Here is a 21,673-nt window from a genome sequence, read left to right on the forward strand (position 1 = left end):
GGGATAGATCCCCGTGGTCACCCACGGGATTTGGGGTCATGCTCTGCCCCGTCTCTGCTTCTCCTTCCCTCTGGCCCCCGTGGCCAGAGCCATGTGAGCCCTATGAGCCCTGAGAGCCCTGGAGCTTCCCCCTCCACACCCCGGCTTTCCTTCCTCCCCCACAGTCACACAATCCCTGTTCCCATCCCCCTTCCCAGCCTGGAGCGACGGGGGACACAGGGGGGCTGTTGGGGAACATGTCCCTGTCCCAGAGGGGGGGACACAGGGGGCCCTTGGGGGCCACAGGGGTTTTTTGGGATACACGTCCCTGTCACCCTGGGGGGACACAGAAGGTTATTGGGGGACAATGTCTCCAAAGATTTTTTGGGATACGTGTCCCTCTCACCACGAGGGGGACACGGAGGGTTATTTGGGGACACGGAGGTTTTTTTTGGGATACAGGTGAGGCAGGACACAGAGAATTGCTGGGGGACACGTCTCCGAAGGTTTATTGGGATACACACCCCTGTCACCGAGAAGGGACAAAGGGATCCAGGGGGACACACAGATTTTTTGGGATGCACATCCCCATCGGTGTGGGGGGACACAAAGGGTTACTGGGGGACACGTCTCCTAAGGTCTGTTGGGATCCACATCCCTGTCACTACGGGGGACACGGAGGGTTTTTGGGATACACTACTTGGGGGTGGCCAGGGGGTCCCGCAGCCCCCCCAGCACGGCCCCCAGCACGGCAGCCACGGCCACGGCCCCGGGATCGGGATGCTCCAGCCGGGATGAGCGGATGTAACTGGCTCTTCCCGCCCCGGCCTCCATGTGCTTGGTGGCCTCCGCCGCCACCTCGGCGCTCTGCCAGGGAAAAACGGGATGTTTTCCGGGATTCCCATGCGGTTGTCCCACCGTCCCGGCTCCGGGCTCTCCGTACCTGCACCGCGGCCTCCAGCACCCGGAGCGGGTCGGCCCCGGGAGCGCGCAGGGAATGCAGAGCCTTTGCGGCTGCACACAGCGAATCCAGCTGGGAAAAAAACGGGAACGGGGCTGGGAGCCAGTGCTGAGGCCAGGCTGGAACCCCCCCGCGCCCCCTGGAATTTCCCCTTGGCTCCCGGGTATCCCACGGGATTCCGGGACTCACCATCGTCCGGTCTCCTGGTGCGGCTCCTCCATACCTGTGTTGGAGGCAGGGAAACTGGGATTGGGATTCCTGGGGGGATTGGGATCCCTGGGGGGACTGGGATCCCACGGCCCCGGGCACTGACCTTTGCATGGCGTCAATCCCGGAATCCATGGCATCGGCCCACGCCGCGGGATCGCTCCGGCCGCGCAGGGTCCGGGCGGCCGCCGTCAGGAAGAGCCCGTAGAGCTTTGGGAATACGGTCACCCCCGTCCTGGGAACGCTTCCAGGTGTCTCCCCGCATTCCCATTCCCACTTACCACTCCGGAGGAGCCTCCCATCTTTTCCAGCAGCAGGTCGGCCAGGCAGGAGAGGAGCTGGGATGGGGCGGCCGGAGGCGGCCGGGAGCGCATCCATTCCCGGATGGCTGCAGGAACGGAGGGAAGAGCGGGATGGGGGGTGGCCCTGGGCTCCTTGGGGATTCCTGTCCCTCGTGGGGACAAGCAGGAATGCCCTGAGGAAGCTGCCACTGGATGTAGAGACATTCCTGGCCTGTGGCTCCCAGGGTGTGGAAGGGGCATTTTGGGAGTCCCAAATCCCACGAATGGATGTCCCAGGGAAATGCCCACTCCTGGGATAAGCAGGGACACTCCCAGTTCCATGGGGCAGCTACCTCTGGAAACAGAGATGTTCCAGGGATACAGTTCCCTGTGGAGACTCCATTCCCTAGGGAGGGGCACTTCAGGGAACCAAATCCCAAGAAAGGAAGCCCCCACTCCTGGGATAAGCAGGGACACCCCCAATTCCACAGGGCATTCCTGAGCCACAACTCCCAGGGCATGAGGACCCTGTTCCATAGAAAGAGGCACCTCAGAGTTCCCAAATCCCAAGAAGGGACATCCCGGTGAAGTCCCCACTCCTGGGCGGTGCTGGCTGGGACACCCTCTCCCCACAATTCCCTGGATATTCCCACACCCACCGTGGGCTGCCCGGGCGTGTGTGTGGCCACAATCCCCATCTCCCGCTTTCCGATCCAGCTGGTTGAGCTTATCCTGGATATCCAGCAGAGTGCTGCACACCCGCTCCAGGACCCGCTGCACCGGCACCGCTCCGGGCCCTGCGGAAAGGAGACATTCCCGAGGGAAACCGAGGCACAGGAGGGGGTCACAAGGGGTTCCAGCTCCGAACCTGTGCCGGTCTCATCCAACGGCTGCCCTGGGACGTCCATCGGCGCTGGAATCTCCTCTCTCCGGGCAGTCGCCGGTCCTGCGGGAACGATGGGCCAAGCCATGGCCGTGGTCTTGGCATCTGGAAAAGCCGGAGGTGACAGTGGCTCAGGATCCTCCTGGATTCCTTGCTGGCAGATCCAGCAGCCAGGAATTCCTCTCCCAGGCACTTCGTGTCCCATCACCCAGCACCTGCAGACTCCTGTGTCCCCATTCCAGGTGCATCCAGCAGCCAGGAATTCCTCTCCCAGGCACTTCGTGTCCCATCACCCAGCACCTGCAGACTCCTGTGTCCCCATTCCAGGTGCATCCAGCAGCCAGGAATTCCGCTCCCAGACATCCCGCTGACCCTTGTGCCTGTCTCCCAGCTGTGTCCCCTTTCCCGGCACGTCCAGCAGCCAGGAATTCGGCTCCCGGGCACTTCGTGTCCCGTCACCCAGCACCTGGAGCCCCCCGCGCGCCCATCCCAGGCCACATTCCCGCCGGGAACTCACCGATCAGCCGCAGCAGCTCCTCATCCACCACCAGGAGGGTGAGGGAGACTCCGGCCATTTCCAGCGCCGTCATGAAGCATCCCACCAAGGCCCGGGCGATGCGGATCCCTCGGCTCTCTGCGGGAGCCGGGGGAGGTCATTCCAGAAGGTCCAGAGCCAGGGAAGGGGATCCCAAGAAACCCCCCGCTCACCCAGTCTGCGCACGGCGGCTCCGGCCACGATTCCCAGCTCCAGGCAGGATAATCCACCCAGGTTGTTCACCATGAGCACCACGGAGCACCCTGAGGGATGAGGGGCGGGATGAGACCGGGATCAGGGATTTGGGGGGTGGGGGGGATCCAAGGGAGCTCACCAGGGGTCAGGGATATGTGGGAAGCATTGGATGGATCCGTCATGTGCTTCAGCATCGTCTCCACGGCCTCATCCGCCGGCAGCACCTGGAGGGGACACAGAAGGTGGGAAGAGCAGAGTGAGGGGATGTGGGAATGCGGGGGAGGTCTGGGAATAGGGAGGACACAGCGGGATCCCCCCCTCACCTTCATCCTGCGCACTCCGGCCTCTCCGTGGATCCCTAGGGAGACGAGGCCGTGTCACATCCCACACTTCCCATGGGGGACAGGGAGTCTCAGTCCCCCCCCAGGGATCTGGGAGGGATCCAGAGTGGGATCCAGGGAGCCCCTCCTCACCCAGCCCCAGCTCCATCTCATCCTCAGCCAGCTGGAATGAGGGCTTGGATCCCGGGATGCTGCAGGGAGACAGGCTGAGACCCAGGGTACCTGCACGGGAAGGAATGTGCCGTTAAACCTGCTGGGATTTGGGATGCGGGGAGGAAGGGGGCTCATTTTCCAGGAGGTTGGGGGAATGGGGCTGGTTATCCAGGAGAAAGGGGGCAGGGAGGGGAGGGGCTCATTTTCCAGGGGGGACAGGGGCTGGGGGGAAGCTGATTTTCCAGGAGGGATGGGGATAATGGGGCTGATTTTCCAGGAGGGAATAGGGCTGATTTTCCAGGAGGGATAGGGAGAATGGGGCTGATTTCCCAGGAGGGAATGGGGCTGATTTTCCAGGAGGGAATGGGGCTGATTTTCCAGGAGGGATGGGGAGAATGGGGCTGATTTTCCAGGAGGGAATGGGGCTGATTTTCCAGGAGGGAATGGGGCTGATTTTCCAGGAGGGAATGGGGCTGATTTCCCAGGAGAGATAGGGGTAATGGGGCTGATTTTCTGGGAGGGATGGGTCGGAGTGACACAGGACAGCATTCCCATGGGATAACGGGATCCCACAACACACCCATGGCTTTGGAAGCCGCCGTCACCTTCTCCACGATCTCATCCAAACCCGCTCCCGCCTCCGCCAGCGCTCCCGCCACCTGCCAAGGACAACATCGGATGAGCCACCCTGAAAACTCCCAAAATTCCAAAAATCCCCACGAAGGAGCCCCCGGCAGGACCTTATGGATGAGGACGGTGCCGCAGATCCCGCGTCTCCCGGCTTTCCCGGGCGCGGCGAAGGCGCAGTCGTCTCCCACCACCACCATCCGCACGTCGGCCCCTTCGGAGCGCGCCCGCTCCAGGGCCAGCCCGAAATTCAGCCGGTCCCCCGTGTAGTTCTTCACGATCAGGAGGATCCCGGCTGCGGGAATGACGCGGGAGGAGCGGGAACGACACGGAGAGAACAGGAACGATGTAGAATGGGAATGACAGAGAGAATAGGAATGACGTGGTGAGAATGGGAATGATATGGAGAGAATGGGGATTGCACGGAGAGAATGGGAATGATATGGAAAGCACGGGAGTGACACGGGGTGAAAGGGAATGACGGCGCAGGGATTCCGGGGCAGGAATCCCAAAGCTGCATCCCGGTGTATTCCCGACCTGCTCCCGCCTGTGCGAGCACCCGGACGGCCGCCAGGACACTGCCCACGGACGGGGAGGTGAACACGGCTCCGGCCACCACTCCGGTCAGCATTCCCTTCCCGACGTATCCTGCGGAGCGGGATCGGGAGCTCGGCGCCCTCTCCGTGCCGGGGGGCTCCGGGAAGCGGGAATTGTGGGGGTCTCACCTGCGTGGGCCGGCTCGTGGCCGGAGCCCCCCCCGGACAGCAGGGCCACGCGGCCACGGACGGCCGAGAGGTCACTGCGCAGGATCACCCGGTGGCCCTGCAGGAGCCGGAGCCCGGGATTGCAGGACACCAGCCCGGCCAGGGCATCGTCGGCACAGCCGGACACCGAGTTCACCAGTTTTTTGGGAATCTGGGGGAACGAAGGGTGGTAAGCAGAGGAAAAAGGGGGATTGGTGACCCCCCTGTCCCGGCCTCACCTCCATGGTAGGGTGGGATCCTGCGCAACGGTTGGACCCGGGGCTGGAATCTGCTGGGTAAGAGGGCAAGGTCCAGGCTGGACACGGGGGAGGTCCTGGCACAGGACCCTGGCACAGGGACAGGGGGAAGGGAACGGGGAGGGATGGGAGGGCTGGTGGGAATGGGGGGCTGGGGACGGGGCTGTTCCCAAATGGAGACACCCCCCCCCATCAAGAAGGGATCCCACTTTCGGGAATGAGGATCACAATGGGACCCCCACCAAACAGCAACCATCCCCAAGCAGGGATCCCCTTTTTTGGGATGGGGGATGAGGATGAGACCACCCTCATATAGGGACTTCCTTTTGGGATGGGGGATCGGAATGGGACACCCCCTCCAAAAGGGACCCCCCCAAACAGGGATCCCCTTTTTTGGGATAGGGGACGAGGATGGGACAACACCCAAAGAGGGATCCCCTTTTGGGATGGGGAGAAAAAGGATGAGGCCAGCCCCAGAAAACAGGGACCCCTTTTTGGGATGGGGAGCAAGATCCCGTCGGGATATGGGGTGGGATCAGAGTGGGATACAGGTGGGAGTATCCCGGGGACTCCCACCCCGGATTTTGGAGTCCCCCCAGCACGGAGGGAGTGCATGGAGCAGGGAGGGGTCCGGACCCGCCTTCCCGGCGGGACACGGGCCGGGACGGGGCCGGGACGGGGCCGGGATCCCCCGGAACCCCGCGGCTTTCGGGGGGGGAGCCCCCCGCACCCCGCTCCGCACCTGCGCTCTCCGCGGTCCTCCAGCCGCGCCTCTCGTCTGCTCCGCGCGGTCCTCCCAGCCGGCAGGAGCGGCCTCATCTCGTCTGCTCCTCCCCGGCCTTTCCAGCGGGCCAGAGCGGCCACGCGCGGCTATTTCCGCCGGAAGCGGCGGCGGCGCGGAGCGGCTGCGCTCCCGGTTCCTCCCCGGTTCCGCTCTCGGCCCCCCCGGGATCCCCCGGGACCCCCAAACATGTCCTACAACTACGTGGTGACGGCGCAGAAGCCGACGGCCGTCAATGGCTGCGTCACCGGTACCGCGCGGCGGCGGCCGGGGGGACACCCCTCGGTTTGGGGGGGTTCGGTACCGGAGAGGGTTTGGGAGTCCTCGGACGAGGCGTTTTGGGGTCTCCGGGCGGGGATGAGGGGACCCGGGAGGGGTTTGGGGTGCGGGGAGATGGAGGTGCTGGGGGGCAACGGGGGAGTTGGGGTGCGGGGCGGTTTGGGGTCCCGGGAGGGTTTTGGGGTTCCGGAGGGGCTTTGGGGGTCCCGGGGGCTCTGGGGGGGACTGAGACTCCTGGGGGGTCAGTGCGGGGTTGGGGGCGCCGGGGAGATTTGGGTCCGGAGCAGGGTTTAGGGTATAGGGGGTGGAGTGGGGTTCTGGAGGGTTTTGGGGTCCCGGGGGAGTTTGGGGGAGGTGTTGGCCCCGGGAGGGTTTTAGGGTATGGGGGATACCAGGGGCTGGGGGGTTTGGGGGTCGAAGGGGAATGGGGTGGAGGAGTTGGGATTCCCAGACAGAGGTTTGGGGTACAGGTGGGAGCTGGGGGTCCTGGCGGGGGTTTGGAGGCACTGGGGGGGTTTGGGGTACGTGGGAGTTTTGAGGGTCCCGGGGGGGGGATTTGGTTCCAGGGGGGTTTGCGCTCCTGGGTGGGTTTGGGGGTCCCAGGCAGGGTTGGGGTGCAGGGCGGGTTTGGGGACACAGGGGAGCTTTGGGGTGCAGAAAAGTTTTAGGATATGGAGGGTTTGGGGGCCCTGGAGGAGGGTGGGGAGTGGGATACAGGAGGGTTTGAGGTATGGGGGGAGTTTTAGGGTTCCGGGGGGTTTTGGGCTATGAGAGGGTTTGGGGTATGGGGGGAAGAGGTTGAGGATATGGGGGGATTTTGGGGTACAGGGGGGTTTTGGGGTTACAGGGGGGGTTGTGGGTATCAGTGGGACTTTGGGGTCCTGGGGGGGGTTCGGATGGGGGGGTCTGGGGGCACTGGAGGGGAATTTGGGATGTGGAGGGGGTTTGGTGGTTTGGGGATCCCGGGGGGTTTTAGGGTATGGGGGGGGTTTTGGAGATACAGGGGAAGTTTTGGGATATGGGGGATATGGGCCTGGGGGATTTTGGGGATCCCAGAAGGACTTTGGGATGCTGGAAATGGGGATCCAGGGGAGTCCCTGAGCTCTATAACAGGGTGGGGGGGCAGAAGGTGTTGAAGAAACCCCAGGAATGAGAATTCCCTTGGAAAGGCAGCAAGGAAAGGGATTCCTGGGACAAAACGTGGAGCCCGAGCTCCGGGAACGCGGTTCCCGAGGGGGCTGCGGGGGGAGGAATCGGGGGCTTCGGGAGGCAAACCGAGGATCGGCGGGAGATCCCTGGGGTGGCGGGAGATCCCTGGGGTGGCGGGAGATCCCTGGGGTGGCGGGAGATCCCTGGGGTGGCGGGAGATCCCTGAGGCCTCCCCGCTTTTCCCAGGCCACTTCACCTCCTCCGAGGACCTGAACCTGCTGATCGCCAAGAACACGCGGCTGGAGATCTACGTGGTCACGGCCGAGGGGCTGCGGCCCGTCAAGGAGGTGGGGATGTACGGCAAGACCGCCGTCATGGAGCTCTTCCGCCCCAAGGTGCGTCCCGGGACAGCGCCCCGAGGCTGGGGGGGGGCCTGGGGGGGTTTTCCCATCACGGAACGGCCTCTGGAATGTGCGGCACCCACATTTCCCGCGCAGGGGGAGAGCAAGGACCTGCTGTTCATCCTGACGGCCAAGTACAACGCCTGCATCCTGGAGTACAAGCAGAGCGGGGACAGCATCGACATCATCACCCGCGCCCACGGCAACGTGCAGGTGAGGGCGGCCGGAGCGCCGGGAGCGGGAATGCCGGTGTCCGGCCGCGGCCGGATCCGTGCCGGTTGTTTGGGTTGGAGGTGCTGCGGGTGCCGCTGGATCTGGGATGAGTCGCCTGGCGCCTTGGGTGCTTCCAGAGTTACTTTTGGTCTGGGATTCTGGGAAATCTGGGGCGGTTTGGGTTGGAAGAAGGAGCTTGAAGCTCATCCAGTGAAAGGTTGTTCCTTCCCACGGGCAGGGAATGTTGCTGCCGTCCAAGCTGGCCTTGGACACTTCCAGGGATGGGGCAGCCAGAGCTTCCCTGGGAATCCATTCCAAGGCCTCACAACCCCGCATAGGGAGGGATTTATTCCCAATATTCCATCTAAATAGGGCATGGAATCATGGAATGTTTTGGGATGGAAGGGACTTAGATCCCACCCAGTCCCACCCACTGCCACGGGCAGGGACACCTCCCAGGGCTGCTCCAAGCCCTGTCCAACCTGGCCTTGGACATTTCCTGGGATGGGGCAGCCACAGCTTCTCTGGGAATCCGTTCCAGGGCCTCACCACCCTCACAGGGAAGGATTTATTCCCAATATCCCAACCAGGGAGCACATGGAATCCTGGAATGGTTCGGGTGGGCCTTTCAGGCTCATCCAATTCCACCCCCTACCATGGGAAGGGGCACCTTCCCTAGATCAGGATGCTCCAATCTGGACACATCTGTGTTCTTGGGAATAATAAATATGGGATAATAAATGAAACTTAAAGAAAATTAGTAAGGTTCGAATTTTCCCTCGGAAATGAGTTCTTTGGGAACTTGTGACTGTTGTTTGCTGGGGTGGTGTTGGGAATGATGGGCAGGAGGTGGAGGTGGGAATCTCCTGTCAGGAATGTTTGGGAAAAGCCCTTGGCACATGGAGGTGCCAAAGTCATTCCCAGCCAAGGAACTCCAAGGGGTCTGTGGGAGCGGATAACAGCGCTGGATTTTGGGAGGGGGATGTTTGGTCATGGATATCAAAGCAGAGACCAGGAAAGGGATGTGGCTCCTCTGGATCATCCAGTGCAGAGTCGGGGCTGGAAAACCAGGTTTAGGGGCTGATCCCACAGCGCCAGATTCCCAGGAGAGAAGGAGCGGTGCGGGAGCAATTCCAGGTGGAAAAGCATCTCCTCCTTAGGCTTGGTGGTTTCCCAGCTGGAATTCTGTGGGCTGGTTTTTCTGGAGCCCCCCGGGGATCTTTTTCCCGGCACTAATCCCCTTTTCCCTTCCCTCCTCCCTGGGTTTGTCCCCCAGGATCGCATCGGCCGCCCCTCCGAGACCGGGATCATCGGGATCATCGATCCCGAGTGCCGGATGATCGGGCTCCGGCTCTACGACGGCCTCTTCAAGGTCATTCCCTTGGACAGGGAGAACAAGGAATTGAAAGCCTTCAACATCCGCCTGGAAGAGCTCCAGGTCATCGACGTCAAATTCCTCTACGGATGCCAAGCTCCCACCATCTGCTTCGTCTACCAGGTACTGCTTTGCCGTGGAAAATCCACGTGGAGGGTGGAGCCGAGGGCTCCAAAGGTTTTCCAGAGGCTGGTTCGGGTGATTTTGGCCCTTCCAGGCTCGTTAGGAACCTCCATGTGTTGCTTTTTCCCAGCTCTGGGAGAGAGGAAGTGATGCTTTCCCACAGAATTCCTGGGCAGTTTTGCCTTGGATGGGAATATTTTCCTTGTTAAACCCTCCAGAGGAGCTCATGGATCACTCCAGCAATTGGATTAGATCCAGGATCAGTTGTTTCCCAGAGTGACACTTGAGCCTTTCCTTAAAAAACAAGGCAATTGGGATTTTTGGGAGGCAGCTCCAAGTGTAAAGACGATCCACGATCCATAATCTCTCCTATCACTTGGCTCTTCCAGGAAGGAGCATTCCAGGCCTTCTCCAAACCCTTGTTTTAATCCCAAGAGCCATTGCTGTGCCGACTGAGCGAGGGATTAGCTTTCCTTTGCCAAATTCCAGGTTATCCCATGGCAGCAGTGATTCCATTATTCCCTGTTTGGGCACTGCTGGATCCTCCCAAATTGTTCCTGAGCCAAGGAATGGGGGAGAAACCACTTTGTCACCACGTACCTGGGATTTCAGGGAACAATTGGATGATTAGAGGGCTTTCCAGCCTTAATGATTCCAAGATTCCATGTCTAACACTCAAAAATCTTTGGAGCACGAGCGGGATCTTGTAAAGCTCTGGATTATTTTTATCCCTGCCTGTGGAAAGGGGGATTCTTCCAAGCAGCTGCCTTCATTCCTTCTCTATTTATTAACCATTATCCCGGGATTTGGACCAAATAGAGCAGCAGGGACTGGGATAATTTTGGGGAAGTTCTAAAGCCGTGGGAAGAGAACGGAAAAAGGGGGAATACAGCAAGAAAAAACTGGATTCCTGAAGGTTTGCTGGAGCTGGAGGTGATATTTCATAGCGATATTCTTGCTCCAGCATTGTCAGGTGAACACAAATCCCAGAAAATCCCTTGGATAACACTGGGAAAATGCTTCCCAGCCTCTCTTGGCCCAGAGGTTTATCCAGAGGTCGGTTTATATGCGGAGAACGCTGGGAGAACCAGCAGCCTGGTTTGAGAAGGGAGAAGGGAGAGGAGGAGCTGGGAAGGTTCCCCAGCTGCCTGGAATGCTGTTTTTTCAGGAGATGAGGTGGAATTTCCTGATTTCTGGGATCTTGTGTCTCCTCCTGCAGGACCCCCAGGGCCGGCACGTGAAGACGTACGAGGTGTCCCTGCGGGAGAAGGAATTCAACAAAGGCCCTTGGAAGCAGGAAAACGTGGAGGCCGAAGCCTCCATGGTCATTGCAGGTTGGGAAAGATCTTCCTTCCCAGTTTTTTTGGTTTTTTTCCCCCAGCCTGGATGCCTCAGTTTTTCCGCACAGGGAAAGACTCGTGGGATATTTGTCGTTGTTCCCGCAGTTCCGGAGCCCTTCGGAGGCGCGATCATCATCGGCCAGGAATCCATCACCTACCACAACGGGGACAAGTACCTGGCTATTGCTCCTCCCATCATCAAGGTGGGTGGATGTGGAAATCCAGGGCTGAATCCCATGGGATTCCTCCTTGCCCAGTCCTGAACCCTGCAGAATTCCTCCTTTCCTAGTCCTTCCAGGCGGGAATTCCAACCGCTGCCATCCCAAGCGTGGCCTAATAGTGCTTGGACTTCCAGGGCTTTGCCTTCCCAAACAGTCACCTTTGTATCCATGGTCTGTGGGACTCTTGGAAAAGGGGCAGAGCCTGGAATGTTTGGGCCCCATGGAATGGGATTAATTAGGATTTAAGGTGTGGTTTGGGCAGAATTCCAAGTGGGAGCCTGGTCGTGTTTCAGGCAGAAGATATGGATGAGCCCCTTGGAGACTTGGGAGATAGAGAAGGACAGACTTAGGGGTTTTGGGATGGAGGTTGGATTTGTGGATTTTGTGGGAATAACAGCCCACTTCCCACATTTAGTGGGAGCAATGGCACGGTTGAGATGCTGCTCCAGGCTGGAATTACCATGCAAAGGTCCTTTTTAAGCTGGAAATAAGGAAAGAACCCTAAATCTTGGATGGAAAAATGGGAGCCTGGAGCTGTGGGATAGTGAGTCTGGGATGCTGAAGCAGGGAATGAGTCACCTGAGCTCCAGCTCTGGGGCTGTTCCAGTGGATTCCAAGAATTCCCTCCTTTCCCTGCAGCAAAGCACCATCGTGTGCCACAACCGCGTGGATCCCAACGGCTCCCGGTATTTGCTGGGAGACATGGAAGGAAGGCTCTTCATGCTGCTCCTGGAAAAGGAAGAGCAGATGGATGGCACCGTCACCTTGAAGGACCTGCGTGTGGAGCTGCTGGGAGAGGTAGGACTCACCTTTCCTGGGATTTTCCCAAGCCTGGAAAGGCTCCCTGTAGGAACTGTGTCCCTTTTGGATCCTGGGATGGTGATTCTTCCCATTTTTCACAGCTTTAACATTTTGGTTGCTGGAAAATTCCTTCTTAAATTCACACCTTCTTCCCAGTTTTTTTACACCTTCATCCCAGTTTTTTTTCCCTGTTTCCGAGGGAGAAGCTCAGGCTCTGTGGGATTTATGAAGGGCTTAAATCCCTTTCCCGTGCCCAGGGATTTCCTGTTGGATAAACAGCTCTCGGTAGTGGCGCTCTCGAGGTGTTCCTGAGACCTTTCCCTGCCTTTTCCCAATTCCTAGACATCCATAGCAGAGTGCCTGACCTACCTGGATAACGGAGTGGTGTTTGTTGGATCCAGGCTTGGAGATTCCCAGCTGGTGAAGGTACGTGGCCCCTCCCTCCTGGCCTCGGTTCCCACCAAAACCTTGGGATGTGGATAAATTTTCCCGCTCTTCTCCTCGCCTGCCCTTTTTATCCCGCTCCTTGGAAGCCAAGGATTGATCCCGGTGTTTATTCCCAGCTCAACGTGGACAGCAACGAGCAGGGATCCTACGTGGTGGCCATGGAGACCTTCACCAACCTCGGGCCCATCGTGGACATGTGTGTGGTGGACCTGGAGAGACAAGGGCAGGGACAGGTATCCCTGATCCTGCTTTTCTGACCTCGCTCCTGGGAATTTCTGGGCCGGCCAGGTGTACCCATGAGCTGTCCGTAGAATCCCGGAGCGGTTTGGGTTGGAAGGATCATCTGGTTCCAACCCAACGTTCCACTATCCCAGGTTAACTCCAAGCCCCGTCCAACCTGGTCTTGGGCAATTCCAGGGGTGGGGCAGCCACAGCTTCCCTGGAAAAGGAAAGGAAAAGGTTCCAAACTGTTTATTGGAGGATCTCGGAGTCATATCTGGGTGCTGGGATTGGGATAAGTGTTTTCCTGGAGCGGTAGGAGGTTAATTCCAGGATATCCATGAGGAAGGGTCTGCCTTTGTGCCATGGGGGAAGGATCAGCTGCCAAAAAAATTCCTTGGAGGAGGTGCCCACAGAGATTGTGGATGTCCCATCCCTGGAAGTGTCCAAGGCCAGGCTGGACAAGACTTGGAGCAACCTGATCTGAAAGGAATGTGGAAATCCCATGGAAAGGGATGAAATGTTTGAGGTCCCTTCCAAGCCAAACCATTCCAGGATTCCGTGATCCTCAGATGGGTTCCCCATCTTCCCGTGAACCCGGAGAGGGGTGGGAAAGCTTCCCAGCCACGGCTGGTAAATCCCACCTGCTCCTCCTGCAGCTGGTCACCTGCTCCGGCGCCTTCAAAGAGGGATCCCTGCGGATCATCCGGAACGGCATCGGGATCCACGAGCACGCCAGCATCGACCTGCCGGGAATTAAAGGTGAGGGGGGCGATCCGTGGTGTCCCACAGCCTGGGAGGGGACAGCACAGGCACGGATGACGTCGGGATGTGGAATTAAGAGGAATTACGTGAGGAACTGTGGCCTCTTTTCCCAGGCTTGTGGCCGCTGCGGTCGGATCCTCACCGGGAGACGGACAACACCTTGGTGCTCTCCTTTGTTGGACAGACCAGGTAAAGGGGGATTCTCGCTCCAGAGCTCTCACCACGTGCCAGAGCAGGAATGAACGGGAGTTCCCTTCCCTTTCCAGAGTTCTGATGTTGAACGGGGAGGAGGTGGAAGAGACGGAGCTCACGGGATTTGTGGATGACCAGCAGACGTTTTTCTGCGGGAACGTGGCGCATCAGCAGCTGATCCAGGTAATTCCAGCCCGGGGGAAGCACGGATATGGCTCTCCTGGTGATCCCTGTGGATCATGGGGCTAATCTGGGGTGTTGTCAGGGATCAGCAAATGGGATCCTGGGTTCCTGTTTCTAAGGGATACGGAGCAGAGGGAGCTTCTCGCTCGCGTTTTCCATGATTTTTCCGCGCTCTCTTCCCAGATCACCTCCGCCTCCGTGCGCCTGGTGAGCCAGGAGCCCAAATGCCTGGTGAGCGAGTGGAAGGAGCCCAACGGGAAGAACATCAGCGTCGCCTCCTGCAACACCAGCCAGGTGGTGGTGGCCGTGGGAAGAGCCCTGTTCTACCTGGAAATCCGTCCCCAGGAGCTCCGGCAGATCAGGTGCGGGTCGGGCACAGCCCACCCCGGGCGCTCCGGGAGCGCTGGGATTCGGGATCGTGAGGGACGCCTGTGCTCCTTCCTCCCTCCCTCCCAGCTGCACGGAGATGGAGCACGAGGTGGCCTGCCTGGACATCACTCCCCTGGGAGACTCCAACGGGATGTCCCCGCTCTGCGCCATCGGGCTCTGGACCGACATCTCCGCCCGCATCCTGAAGCTCCCGTCCTTCGAGCTGCTGCACAAGGAGATGCTGGGAGGAGGTGGGAGCTTCCCCAGGGGAATGGCGGCAGCCGCTGCCCGAGCCCCGGGTGGCCTCATCCGTCCTTTTTCCCGCTTCCCGCAGAGATTATCCCGCGCTCCATCCTCATGACGACGTTCGAGAGCAGCCACTACCTCCTGTGCGCCCTGGGGGACGGAGCCCTCTTCTACTTCGGGCTCAGCCTGGAGACAGGTGACCTTTGCCCTTCCTTTCCCGTGTTTCTCCCTCCCTCTGGAACGCTTTCGTGCTTTCCCCAGCCCCGGGCGGTGGGAATTGGGGCGGATCCCTCCAGAGAAAGGAGCCGGCCAGATCTTTACACCCGGGGCGCCTTTTCCACGCTCCTTCCATCCCGAGGTGTCCCGGGAGATCCCAGTGGTTGTTTTCCCTGGCTCCAGGCTCGCTGAGCGACCGGAAGAAGGTGACCCTGGGCACGCAGCCCACGGTCCTGAGGACGTTCCGCTCCCTGTCCACCACCAACGTCTTCGCCTGCTCCGACCGCCCCACCGTCATCTACAGCAGCAACCACAAGCTGGTCTTCTCCAACGTCAACCTCAAGGAGGTCAACTACATGTGCCCCCTCAATTCCGACGGGTATCCCGACAGGTGAGCCCCGGGATCTGCCGGGACGTGGAGCGCAGAGAGGTTCTGACTGTTCCCTAAGATTTCCTTGATTATTTTTTTTTTCCTCTCCCCCCGGGGCAGTTTGGCGTTGGCCAACAACAGCACCCTGACCATCGGGACCATCGACGAGATCCAGAAGCTCCACATCCGCACCGTTCCCCTCTACGAGTCGCCCAGGTGAGCTGGGATGAGGATTCCTGGGATGAGGGTTCCTGGGATGGGGACGGGTGGGTGGTGTCGCTATCCCGGGGTGGGCTCAGGCAGGGAGCGAACGGCTCGTGTTGCCTCCAGGGCTTCCCTGGAATGGCCTGGCCCAGCTCTCCTGTTCATCCTGCAGGAAGATCTGCTACCAAGAGGTATCCCAGTGTTTTGGGGTCCTTTCCAGTCGGATCGAGGTGCAGGATGCCAGTGGAGGCACCACAGCCCTCAGGCCCAGTGCCAGCACCCAGGTGAGATCCCAGGCTGGATCATCCCTGCTCCGTGGGGATGTGAGAGACCAGGCTGGATCATCCCTGCTCCATAGGGATCTGAGATCCCAGCTGGGATCATCCCTGTATCAGGGATCTGAGATCCCAGGCTGGATCATCCCTGTATCAGGGATCTGAGATCCCAGGCTGGATCATCCCTGCTCCATAGGGATCTGAGATCCCAGGCTGGATCATCCCTGTATCAGGGATCTGAGATCCCAGCTGGGATCATCCCTGTATCAGGGATCTGAGATCCCAGGCTGGATCACCCCTGCTCCGTGGGGATATAATTCCCCAGGCCAAATCCAGGTTTTCCTTGACAGCCTTCCCTTCCAAAGCTGTGGAGGAATTCCTCCTTCCAAGAACGGGCTGGTGGGATCTCTCCATGGGGGTGACCAGGTCCCGCTTCCCACGCCCCTTTCCCTGCAATCCCTTTATTTTTGGGTGTTGCTCCTTCCCTATCCCACATGGGCTTCTCTGTGCCCTCCAGGGGTTTCCTTTTCCCAGGGATCCACCTCTGGAAGCCCCAGTTCCCTCACTCAGCCCCCCCCTGCAGGAGCAGGGAGCGTGTCCCTTTACTCATTCCTTACTCCACCTTCTCTTCCATCCGTTCTCCTGCTCCCTGCTTGCCTCAGGCTGTGTGGATATGCCGAGCAGTGCCGGGATCTGACAGGTTTTCCCGTTTTCCAGGCCTTATCCAGCAGCGTGAGCACCTCCAAGCTGTTTTCCAGCAGCACCGCTCCGCACGAAACGTCCTTCGGAGAGGAGGTGGAAGTTCACAACCTGCTCATCATAGACCAGCACACCTTCGAAGGTACCTGGCCCATCCCTAAATCCGGCTTTTCCCACCTGGAAAACCCCACGGGTCGAGGCTGGTGATCCTCAAAACCTCTGCAAATCCGGGATTTTGCGTGTTCCTGGAGGAACACCAGCCACGAGGTTTAGGGAGCGGCGTTGGCCGATGGTGGGGGAGCAGCAGAGGGGATGTCCGGGATGATCCCAGAGTTTCTCCTTTTCCCCAGTGCTCCACGCTCACCAATTCCTGCAGAACGAGTATGCCCTGAGCCTGGTGTCCTGTAAGTTGGGAAAGGATCCCAACACCTACTTCATCGTGGGCACTGCCATGGTGTATCCCGAGGAGGCCGAGCCCAAGCAGGGCCGGATCGTCGTCTTCCACTACTCCGACGGTAAGAACGAGGGCTTCCCACCTGGAAACATCCAGCTTTTTGGCTCGGATGAGCTCCTCACACCCTGGAGCAGGCAGAGCTTTTCCCAAGGGAAGTGCCCACAGGTGGGATTTGTCCCAGTGTGTCCCCTTTCCCTCCATCTGCTGGAGAAGCCCAGGAATCCCTTCCCAGGCCTGGATCCTGCCATTTGCTTCCACATCTCCTGGAGAATCCCAGGAATCCCTCTCCAGCCCTGGAATATGGGACTTGCTTCCCAAGAATCCCTCCCCAGCCCTGGATTCTGGGATTTGCTTCCCCATCTCCCAGGAATCCCTCCCCAGTCCTGGATTCTGGGATTTCCTTTGCATGTTGTGCTGTACCCCTGTCCCTTTTCCCCCCATTCCCACATCCCTTTTCCCCTGTTCCTGTGTCCCTTTTCCCCCAAATTCCCGTGTCCCTTTTCCCTGCATTCCTGCATCCCTTTTCCCCCGTTCCCATGTCCCTTTTCCCCCGTTCCCATGTCCCTTTTCCCCCGTTCCCATGTCCCTTTTCCCCCCATTCCCATGTCCCTTTCCCCCCCATTCCCTTGTCCTTCTTCCCCCCATTCCCGTGTCCCTTTTCCCCCATCCCGCGTCCCTTTTCCCCCCATTCCCATGTCCCTTTTCCCCCGTTCCTGTGTCCCTTTTCCCCCAAATTCCCATGTCCCTTTCCCCCCATTCCCATGTCCCTTTTCCCCCAAATTCCCATGTCCCTTTTCCCCCATTCCCATGTCCCTTTTCCCCCCATTCCCGTGTCCCTTTTCCCCCAAATTCCCATGTCCCTTTCCCCCCCATCCCCATGTCCCTTTTCCCCCCATTCCCACGTCATCTCTCCCCCATTCCCACGTCACTCGTGTCCCTCTGAGCGAGTTTTTCAGGCAGGAAGGTTCAGGGCCGTCCCCTTGACTTCCGACCCTTTGGAAGAAGCCCCCAGCGATTCCCGGCTTTATTCCAGGGAAGCTGCAGAGCCTGGCCGAGAAGGAGGTCAAGGGAGCCGTGTATTCCATGGTGGAATTCAACGGGAAGCTCTTGGCCAGCATCAACAGCACGGTGAGGGCCGGGGAGGTCCGGGTGGGTGTTTGGGGAGCGCATCCCGGCTCCGTGGGGCACATCCCGGCTCCGTGGGGCACATCCCGACCCGTGTCCCGCTCCGCAGGTGCGGCTGTACGAGTGGACGGCGGAGAAGGAGCTGCGCACGGAGTGCAACCACTACAACAACATCATGGCCCTCTACCTGAAGACCAAGGGGGACTTCATCCTGGTGGGGGACCTGATGCGCTCCGTGCTGCTCCTGGCGTACAAACCCATGGAAGGGAACTTCGAGGAGGTGCGGGAGCGGTGCCGGGAATTGTGGGGGAGGATTCGCAGGGATCCCTGTGGGATGGATCGTCCAGGGAGGAGCAGGGGTGGGCTGGGATGGGATAGAACCTTCTGGAAAGCTGGGGGAGCGTTCCCAGCTCTTGGGAGCAAGGGGAAGCTTTGGAAGCTTCAGGAAAGCTGGGGAAGCTTCCCAGCCCTTGGGAATAGGAGAAGCTTTGGAAGCTTCAGGAAAGCTGTAGGAGGAGTATTCCTAGGGTGGGAATAGGAGAAGCTTTGGAAGCTTCAGGAAAGCTGTAGGAGCATTCCCAGAGTGGGAATAGGAGAAGCTTTGGAAGCTTCAGGAAAGCTGTAGGAGGAGTATTCCTAGGGTGGGAATAGGAGAAGCTTTGGAAGCTTCAGGAAAGCTTTAGGAGTATTCCTAGGGTGGGAATAGGAGAAGCTTTGGAACTCTCAGGAAAGCTGTGGAAGAGCATTCCCAGCTCTGAGGAGCAGCACACTGGGAGCAGTGGAAGCTTCAGGAAAGCTGGAGGAGCATTCCTAGGATGAGAGTAGGAGAAGCTTTAGAACTCTCAGGAAAGCTGGAGGAGCATTCCCAGCTCTTGGGAACAGGGGACACTTTGGAACTCTCAGGAAAGCTGGAGGAGCATTCCCAGGGTGGGAATAGGAGAAGCTTTGGAAGCTTCAGGAAAGCTGAGGGAGTATCCCCAACCCTTGGGAGCAGGGCAAGTGCCATCTGGAATTCCTGGAGTCCACTTGGAACTGTGTAGCTGCAGTCTGGGGGTTTAAATCCCTGGGAGTGGCTTTGGCACAGCCTTCTCCATGTTCTCCCAGGGCCACTCAGACCAGGATCATCTCCAGGAGGCACTTGGTGCCTTTCCTGCTTTCTGGAGCAGGGAGGGCCAGGCTGGAGCCTGCCTCGCTCCCAAATCCTGGTGGGATAAGGATGCTGGATCCCAGCCCGGCCCGTCTGGACACACCGTTGTCTCCCGTTCCCTTCCAGATTGCCCGGGATTTCAATCCCAACTGGATGAGTGCCGTGGAGATCCTGGATGACGACAATTTCCTGGGAGCAGAGAACGCCTTCAACCTGTTTGTGTGCCAGAAGGACAGGTGGGTCAGGCTGGCATGGCATGGCATGGAACCCTCAGGAATACTGAGGGAACATTCCTAGGAGCAGGGGAAGCTTTGGAAAACCTTCAGGAAAGCTGGAGGAGCATTCCCAGCTCTGGGGAGCAGTGGGGTGGGATCAGGGGAAGCTTTGGAGCATTCCCAGCTCTTGGGAGCAGGGGAAGCTTTGGAACCTTCACAAAAGCTGGAGGAGCATTCCCAGGGTGGGAATAGGAAAAGCTTTGGAACCCTCAGGAAAGCTGGGGGAGCATCCGTGGGGTGGGAACAGGAGAAGCTTTGGAACCTTGAGGAAAGCTGGGGGGGAGCATCCCCCCTCTTGGGAGCAGGGGAAGCTCTGGAGATCCCCCATCCTGAGTGTTTGGAATTCCAGCGCGGCCACGACGGACGAGGAGCGGCAGCACCTGCAGGAAGTGGGATTATCCCACCTCGGGGAATTCGTCAACGTCTTCTGCCACGGATCCCTGGTCATGCAGAACCTGGGAGAGACCTCCACGCCCACCCAGGGCTCCGTCCTCTTCGGCACCGTCAACGGGATGATCGGTGAGGAGCATCCCCGGGGAATCCTGGAATGGGTCGGGCGGGAAGGGGCCTGAAGGCCCGTCCAATTCCGAGTATTCCCGGTGTTCCCGTCGCAGGGCTGGTGACGTCGCTGTCGGAGAGTTGGTACAACCTGCTCCTGGACATGCAGAACAGGCTCAACAAAGTCATCAAGAGCGTGGGGAAGATCGAGCATTCCTTATATCCTTTGGGATTCCAGCCCGGAACCTGCTCCGGGGGCAGGGGGGGGGCTCGCTCGGTGGGATCGGGTTTGGGCAGCCGTGGAATTAAGGTTGGAAAAGCCCTCCGAGGTGAGGGGGTGCAGCCATTAACCCAGCCCTGCCATGGGCACCACCAAGGAGTTATTCCCTGGGGATTTGGCTCCTTGACGGATCTGGCACCTGGAGGTCGTTCCACACGGAGCGGAAGACGGAGCCGGCCACGGGATTCATCGACGGGGACCTGATCGAGAGTTTCCTGGATATCAGCAGGCCCAAGATGCAGGAAGTGGTGGCAAACCTGCAGGTGAGTTCGGGAACGTGGAGTCAGGAATTCCTTGGAGTCAGGAATCCAGGCTCGGTAAGTCATGGAATCGTAGATCCATGGAAAGCTTTGGGTTAAAGGGGACCCCCGAGCCTGTCCAGCTCCAGCTCCGACACCTATCCCAGGTTGCTCCAACCTGGCCTGGAGCACTTCCAGGGATAGGGAGGCCACAGCCTCCCTGGGAAACCCTAAATCCACGCCCTCCTGGACGGTCTGGGAGCGCCTCCGACGCCTTTCCCTCCCCGCGCAGATCGACGACGGCAGCGGGATGAAGCGGGAAGCCACCGTGGACGACCTGATCAAGATCGTGGAGGAGCTCACCCGGATCCATTAGCAGGATTCGGGATCATTCCCTCCCCCCGGAGCCGGGGGATCCTTCCCCAGCCGTGCCCAACACCGGAGGGGCCGGAATCTCCCGAGGAAGAGCAGCTTGTTAGGAATTTGGGGGGGTGTCGGTCGCTTCCCGCTGGGATTCATGGATCCTGTGGACTCGGCTGTGCCCAGAACTGTCCCTTCCCTTGGGTGATCCACCGGGATGCGATTCCCTCTTCCCTGGTGTCTTTGGTAGATTTGACTCATTTTTTTTGGCTTTTGATCCCTTTTTTTTTTTTTTCTTTTTTTTGGATTCCTTGTGTTTTATTGAGGAAGAGGAGTCGAAGCTGGAGGAGCAGCCGAGCGGGATAATAACTCTCCACAGGATCCATTCCTCGCTCAGGGAGGGAATTCTGGGAAGCTCAAGCTCTTGTTGATTGCGGAGTTTTACCAAATAAAGTAGTCCAAGAGGAAAGATCCGTGTCCTGAGGAATCACAGCTGTGGCCTCACCTGGGGGACCTTGGGAACCCCTGTTTTCCAAGTGCATTTTTCTGGGATTTGTAGGGAATTTTAGCTCCTTGCCCGGTTGCCAGCAGCACTGGGAATTCCCTGAGAGGCAGGTTTTTGGCTCACTTTTTAGGGAAACCCGGATTTTCCATCCTCTGGCTGCTCATTAATAATCCTCCTCCTGCTCTCCCACCTTCTTCCTCGTGGAATTTGGGGGTTATCCTGGAGCTTGCCGTGCTCTCCCCAGCCTGGATCTCCCCATAACTCCAGGTTAACCCCTGCAAATCCCATCCTGGGCAGGTTTTCCCCAAATCCTTCTCTCCCTGAGCTCCAGCTCGTGCTGGAAGCATCCCTGGCTCCCACTTCCACCCTGGATTCTCCGAGGAGGCCGCAGGGAGAAGGCTGTATTTGGACATCTCTTCCCGGAGTAGGAGCTGACCCTGGACTCTGTTCCTGGTTTTATTCCCTCAGGCTTTGTTTACCTGCCTGGAGCAGCTCGTTCCCAAAATCTGGGAGGCCCAGGGAGCGGATCTTTGAAGTGCTATCCCTTTCCCAGCAAAACTGGTGCCAATGGAATGCTGGCACCCTCCTTTTTTGGGGGATAAAAGCACTGCGTGCGCCGGGGCTGGATCAGGATTTATCCCTTTCCAGGACCATGGAGCCGCTTCCAGGGCCAGGAGCTGGGATTTGGGATCCCATTCCTCTAGGAAAGGACCTTGCCGTGGCAGCACCGTGGCTCCTGCATCCCTTATTCCAGCGGGGA

The 21,673-nt window shown here is 59.2% G+C and overlaps 2 protein-coding genes across 3 annotated transcripts; one reads left to right on the forward strand and one right to left on the reverse strand.

Moving 5' to 3' along the window:
* Positions 1–461: 461 nt before the first annotated feature.
* TKFC (triokinase and FMN cyclase) lies at positions 462–6,019 on the reverse strand. 2 transcript variants are annotated; one of them, XM_064659839.1, is made up of 18 exons: positions 5,905–6,019; positions 5,145–5,194; positions 4,888–5,077; positions 4,700–4,810; positions 4,276–4,457; positions 4,116–4,194; positions 3,515–3,604; positions 3,365–3,399; positions 3,181–3,265; positions 3,020–3,109; positions 2,829–2,945; positions 2,297–2,416; positions 2,088–2,225; positions 1,429–1,535; positions 1,254–1,357; positions 1,130–1,163; positions 923–1,012; positions 462–846 (listed from the first exon to the last, which is right to left on the reverse strand). In XM_064659839.1, the coding sequence occupies exons 2-18, from the start codon at positions 5,148–5,150 to the stop codon at positions 676–678; spliced, it is 1,749 nt and encodes a 582-aa protein (XP_064515909.1). In that variant the 5' UTR covers positions 5,151–5,194; positions 5,905–6,019; the 3' UTR covers positions 462–675. The 2 variants fall into 2 exon arrangements, with proteins under 2 accessions (XP_064515909.1, XP_064515910.1); XM_064659840.1 differs by lacking the exon at positions 5,145–5,194 and having other exon boundaries at positions 5,905–6,011.
* Positions 6,020–6,063: 44 nt separating this feature from the next.
* DDB1 (damage specific DNA binding protein 1) lies at positions 6,064–20,877 on the forward strand. The gene is made up of 27 exons (XM_064659789.1): positions 6,064–6,193; positions 7,618–7,766; positions 7,869–7,985; positions 9,262–9,483; positions 10,703–10,817; positions 10,929–11,026; positions 11,684–11,842; positions 12,188–12,271; positions 12,409–12,525; positions 13,171–13,273; positions 13,390–13,465; positions 13,543–13,651; positions 13,835–14,013; positions 14,108–14,271; positions 14,355–14,462; positions 14,666–14,873; positions 14,973–15,068; positions 15,229–15,340; positions 16,049–16,172; positions 16,381–16,545; positions 17,518–17,612; positions 17,719–17,889; positions 18,883–18,992; positions 19,381–19,550; positions 19,646–19,748; positions 19,949–20,072; positions 20,341–20,877. The coding sequence occupies exons 1-27, from the start codon at positions 6,133–6,135 to the stop codon at positions 20,422–20,424; spliced, it is 3,423 nt and encodes a 1,140-aa protein (XP_064515859.1). The 5' UTR covers positions 6,064–6,132; the 3' UTR covers positions 20,425–20,877.
* The last annotated feature ends 796 nt before the right edge of the window (positions 20,878–21,673 follow it).

Source organism: Pseudopipra pipra, chromosome 6 (assembly GCF_036250125.1).
Source record: "Pseudopipra pipra isolate bDixPip1 chromosome 6, bDixPip1.hap1, whole genome shotgun sequence".
Classification (NCBI taxonomy): Eukaryota; Metazoa; Chordata; class Aves; order Passeriformes; family Pipridae; genus Pseudopipra; species Pseudopipra pipra.

Bases quoted from the DNA above. Each gene is read 5' to 3' on its own strand.
- TKFC (XM_064659839.1), bottom strand. The intron at 1,358-1,428 runs GTAAGTGGGAAT...GTATTCCCAAAG, and splicing joins TGGGAGGCTCCTCCGGAGTG to CTCTACGGGCTCTTCCTGAC. The intron at 1,013-1,129 runs GTGAGTCCCGGA...TTTTTTTCCCAG, and splicing joins CACCAGGAGACCGGACGATG to CTGGATTCGCTGTGTGCAGC.
- DDB1 (XM_064659789.1), top strand. From the start codon at position 6,133: ATGTCCTACAACTACGTGGTGACGGCGCAGAAGCCGACGGCCGTCAAT. The intron at 14,272-14,354 runs GTGGGAGCTTCC...CGCTTCCCGCAG, and splicing joins CAAGGAGATGCTGGGAGGAG to AGATTATCCCGCGCTCCATC. The intron at 14,874-14,972 runs GTGAGCCCCGGG...CCCCCGGGGCAG, and splicing joins TCCGACGGGTATCCCGACAG to TTTGGCGTTGGCCAACAACA.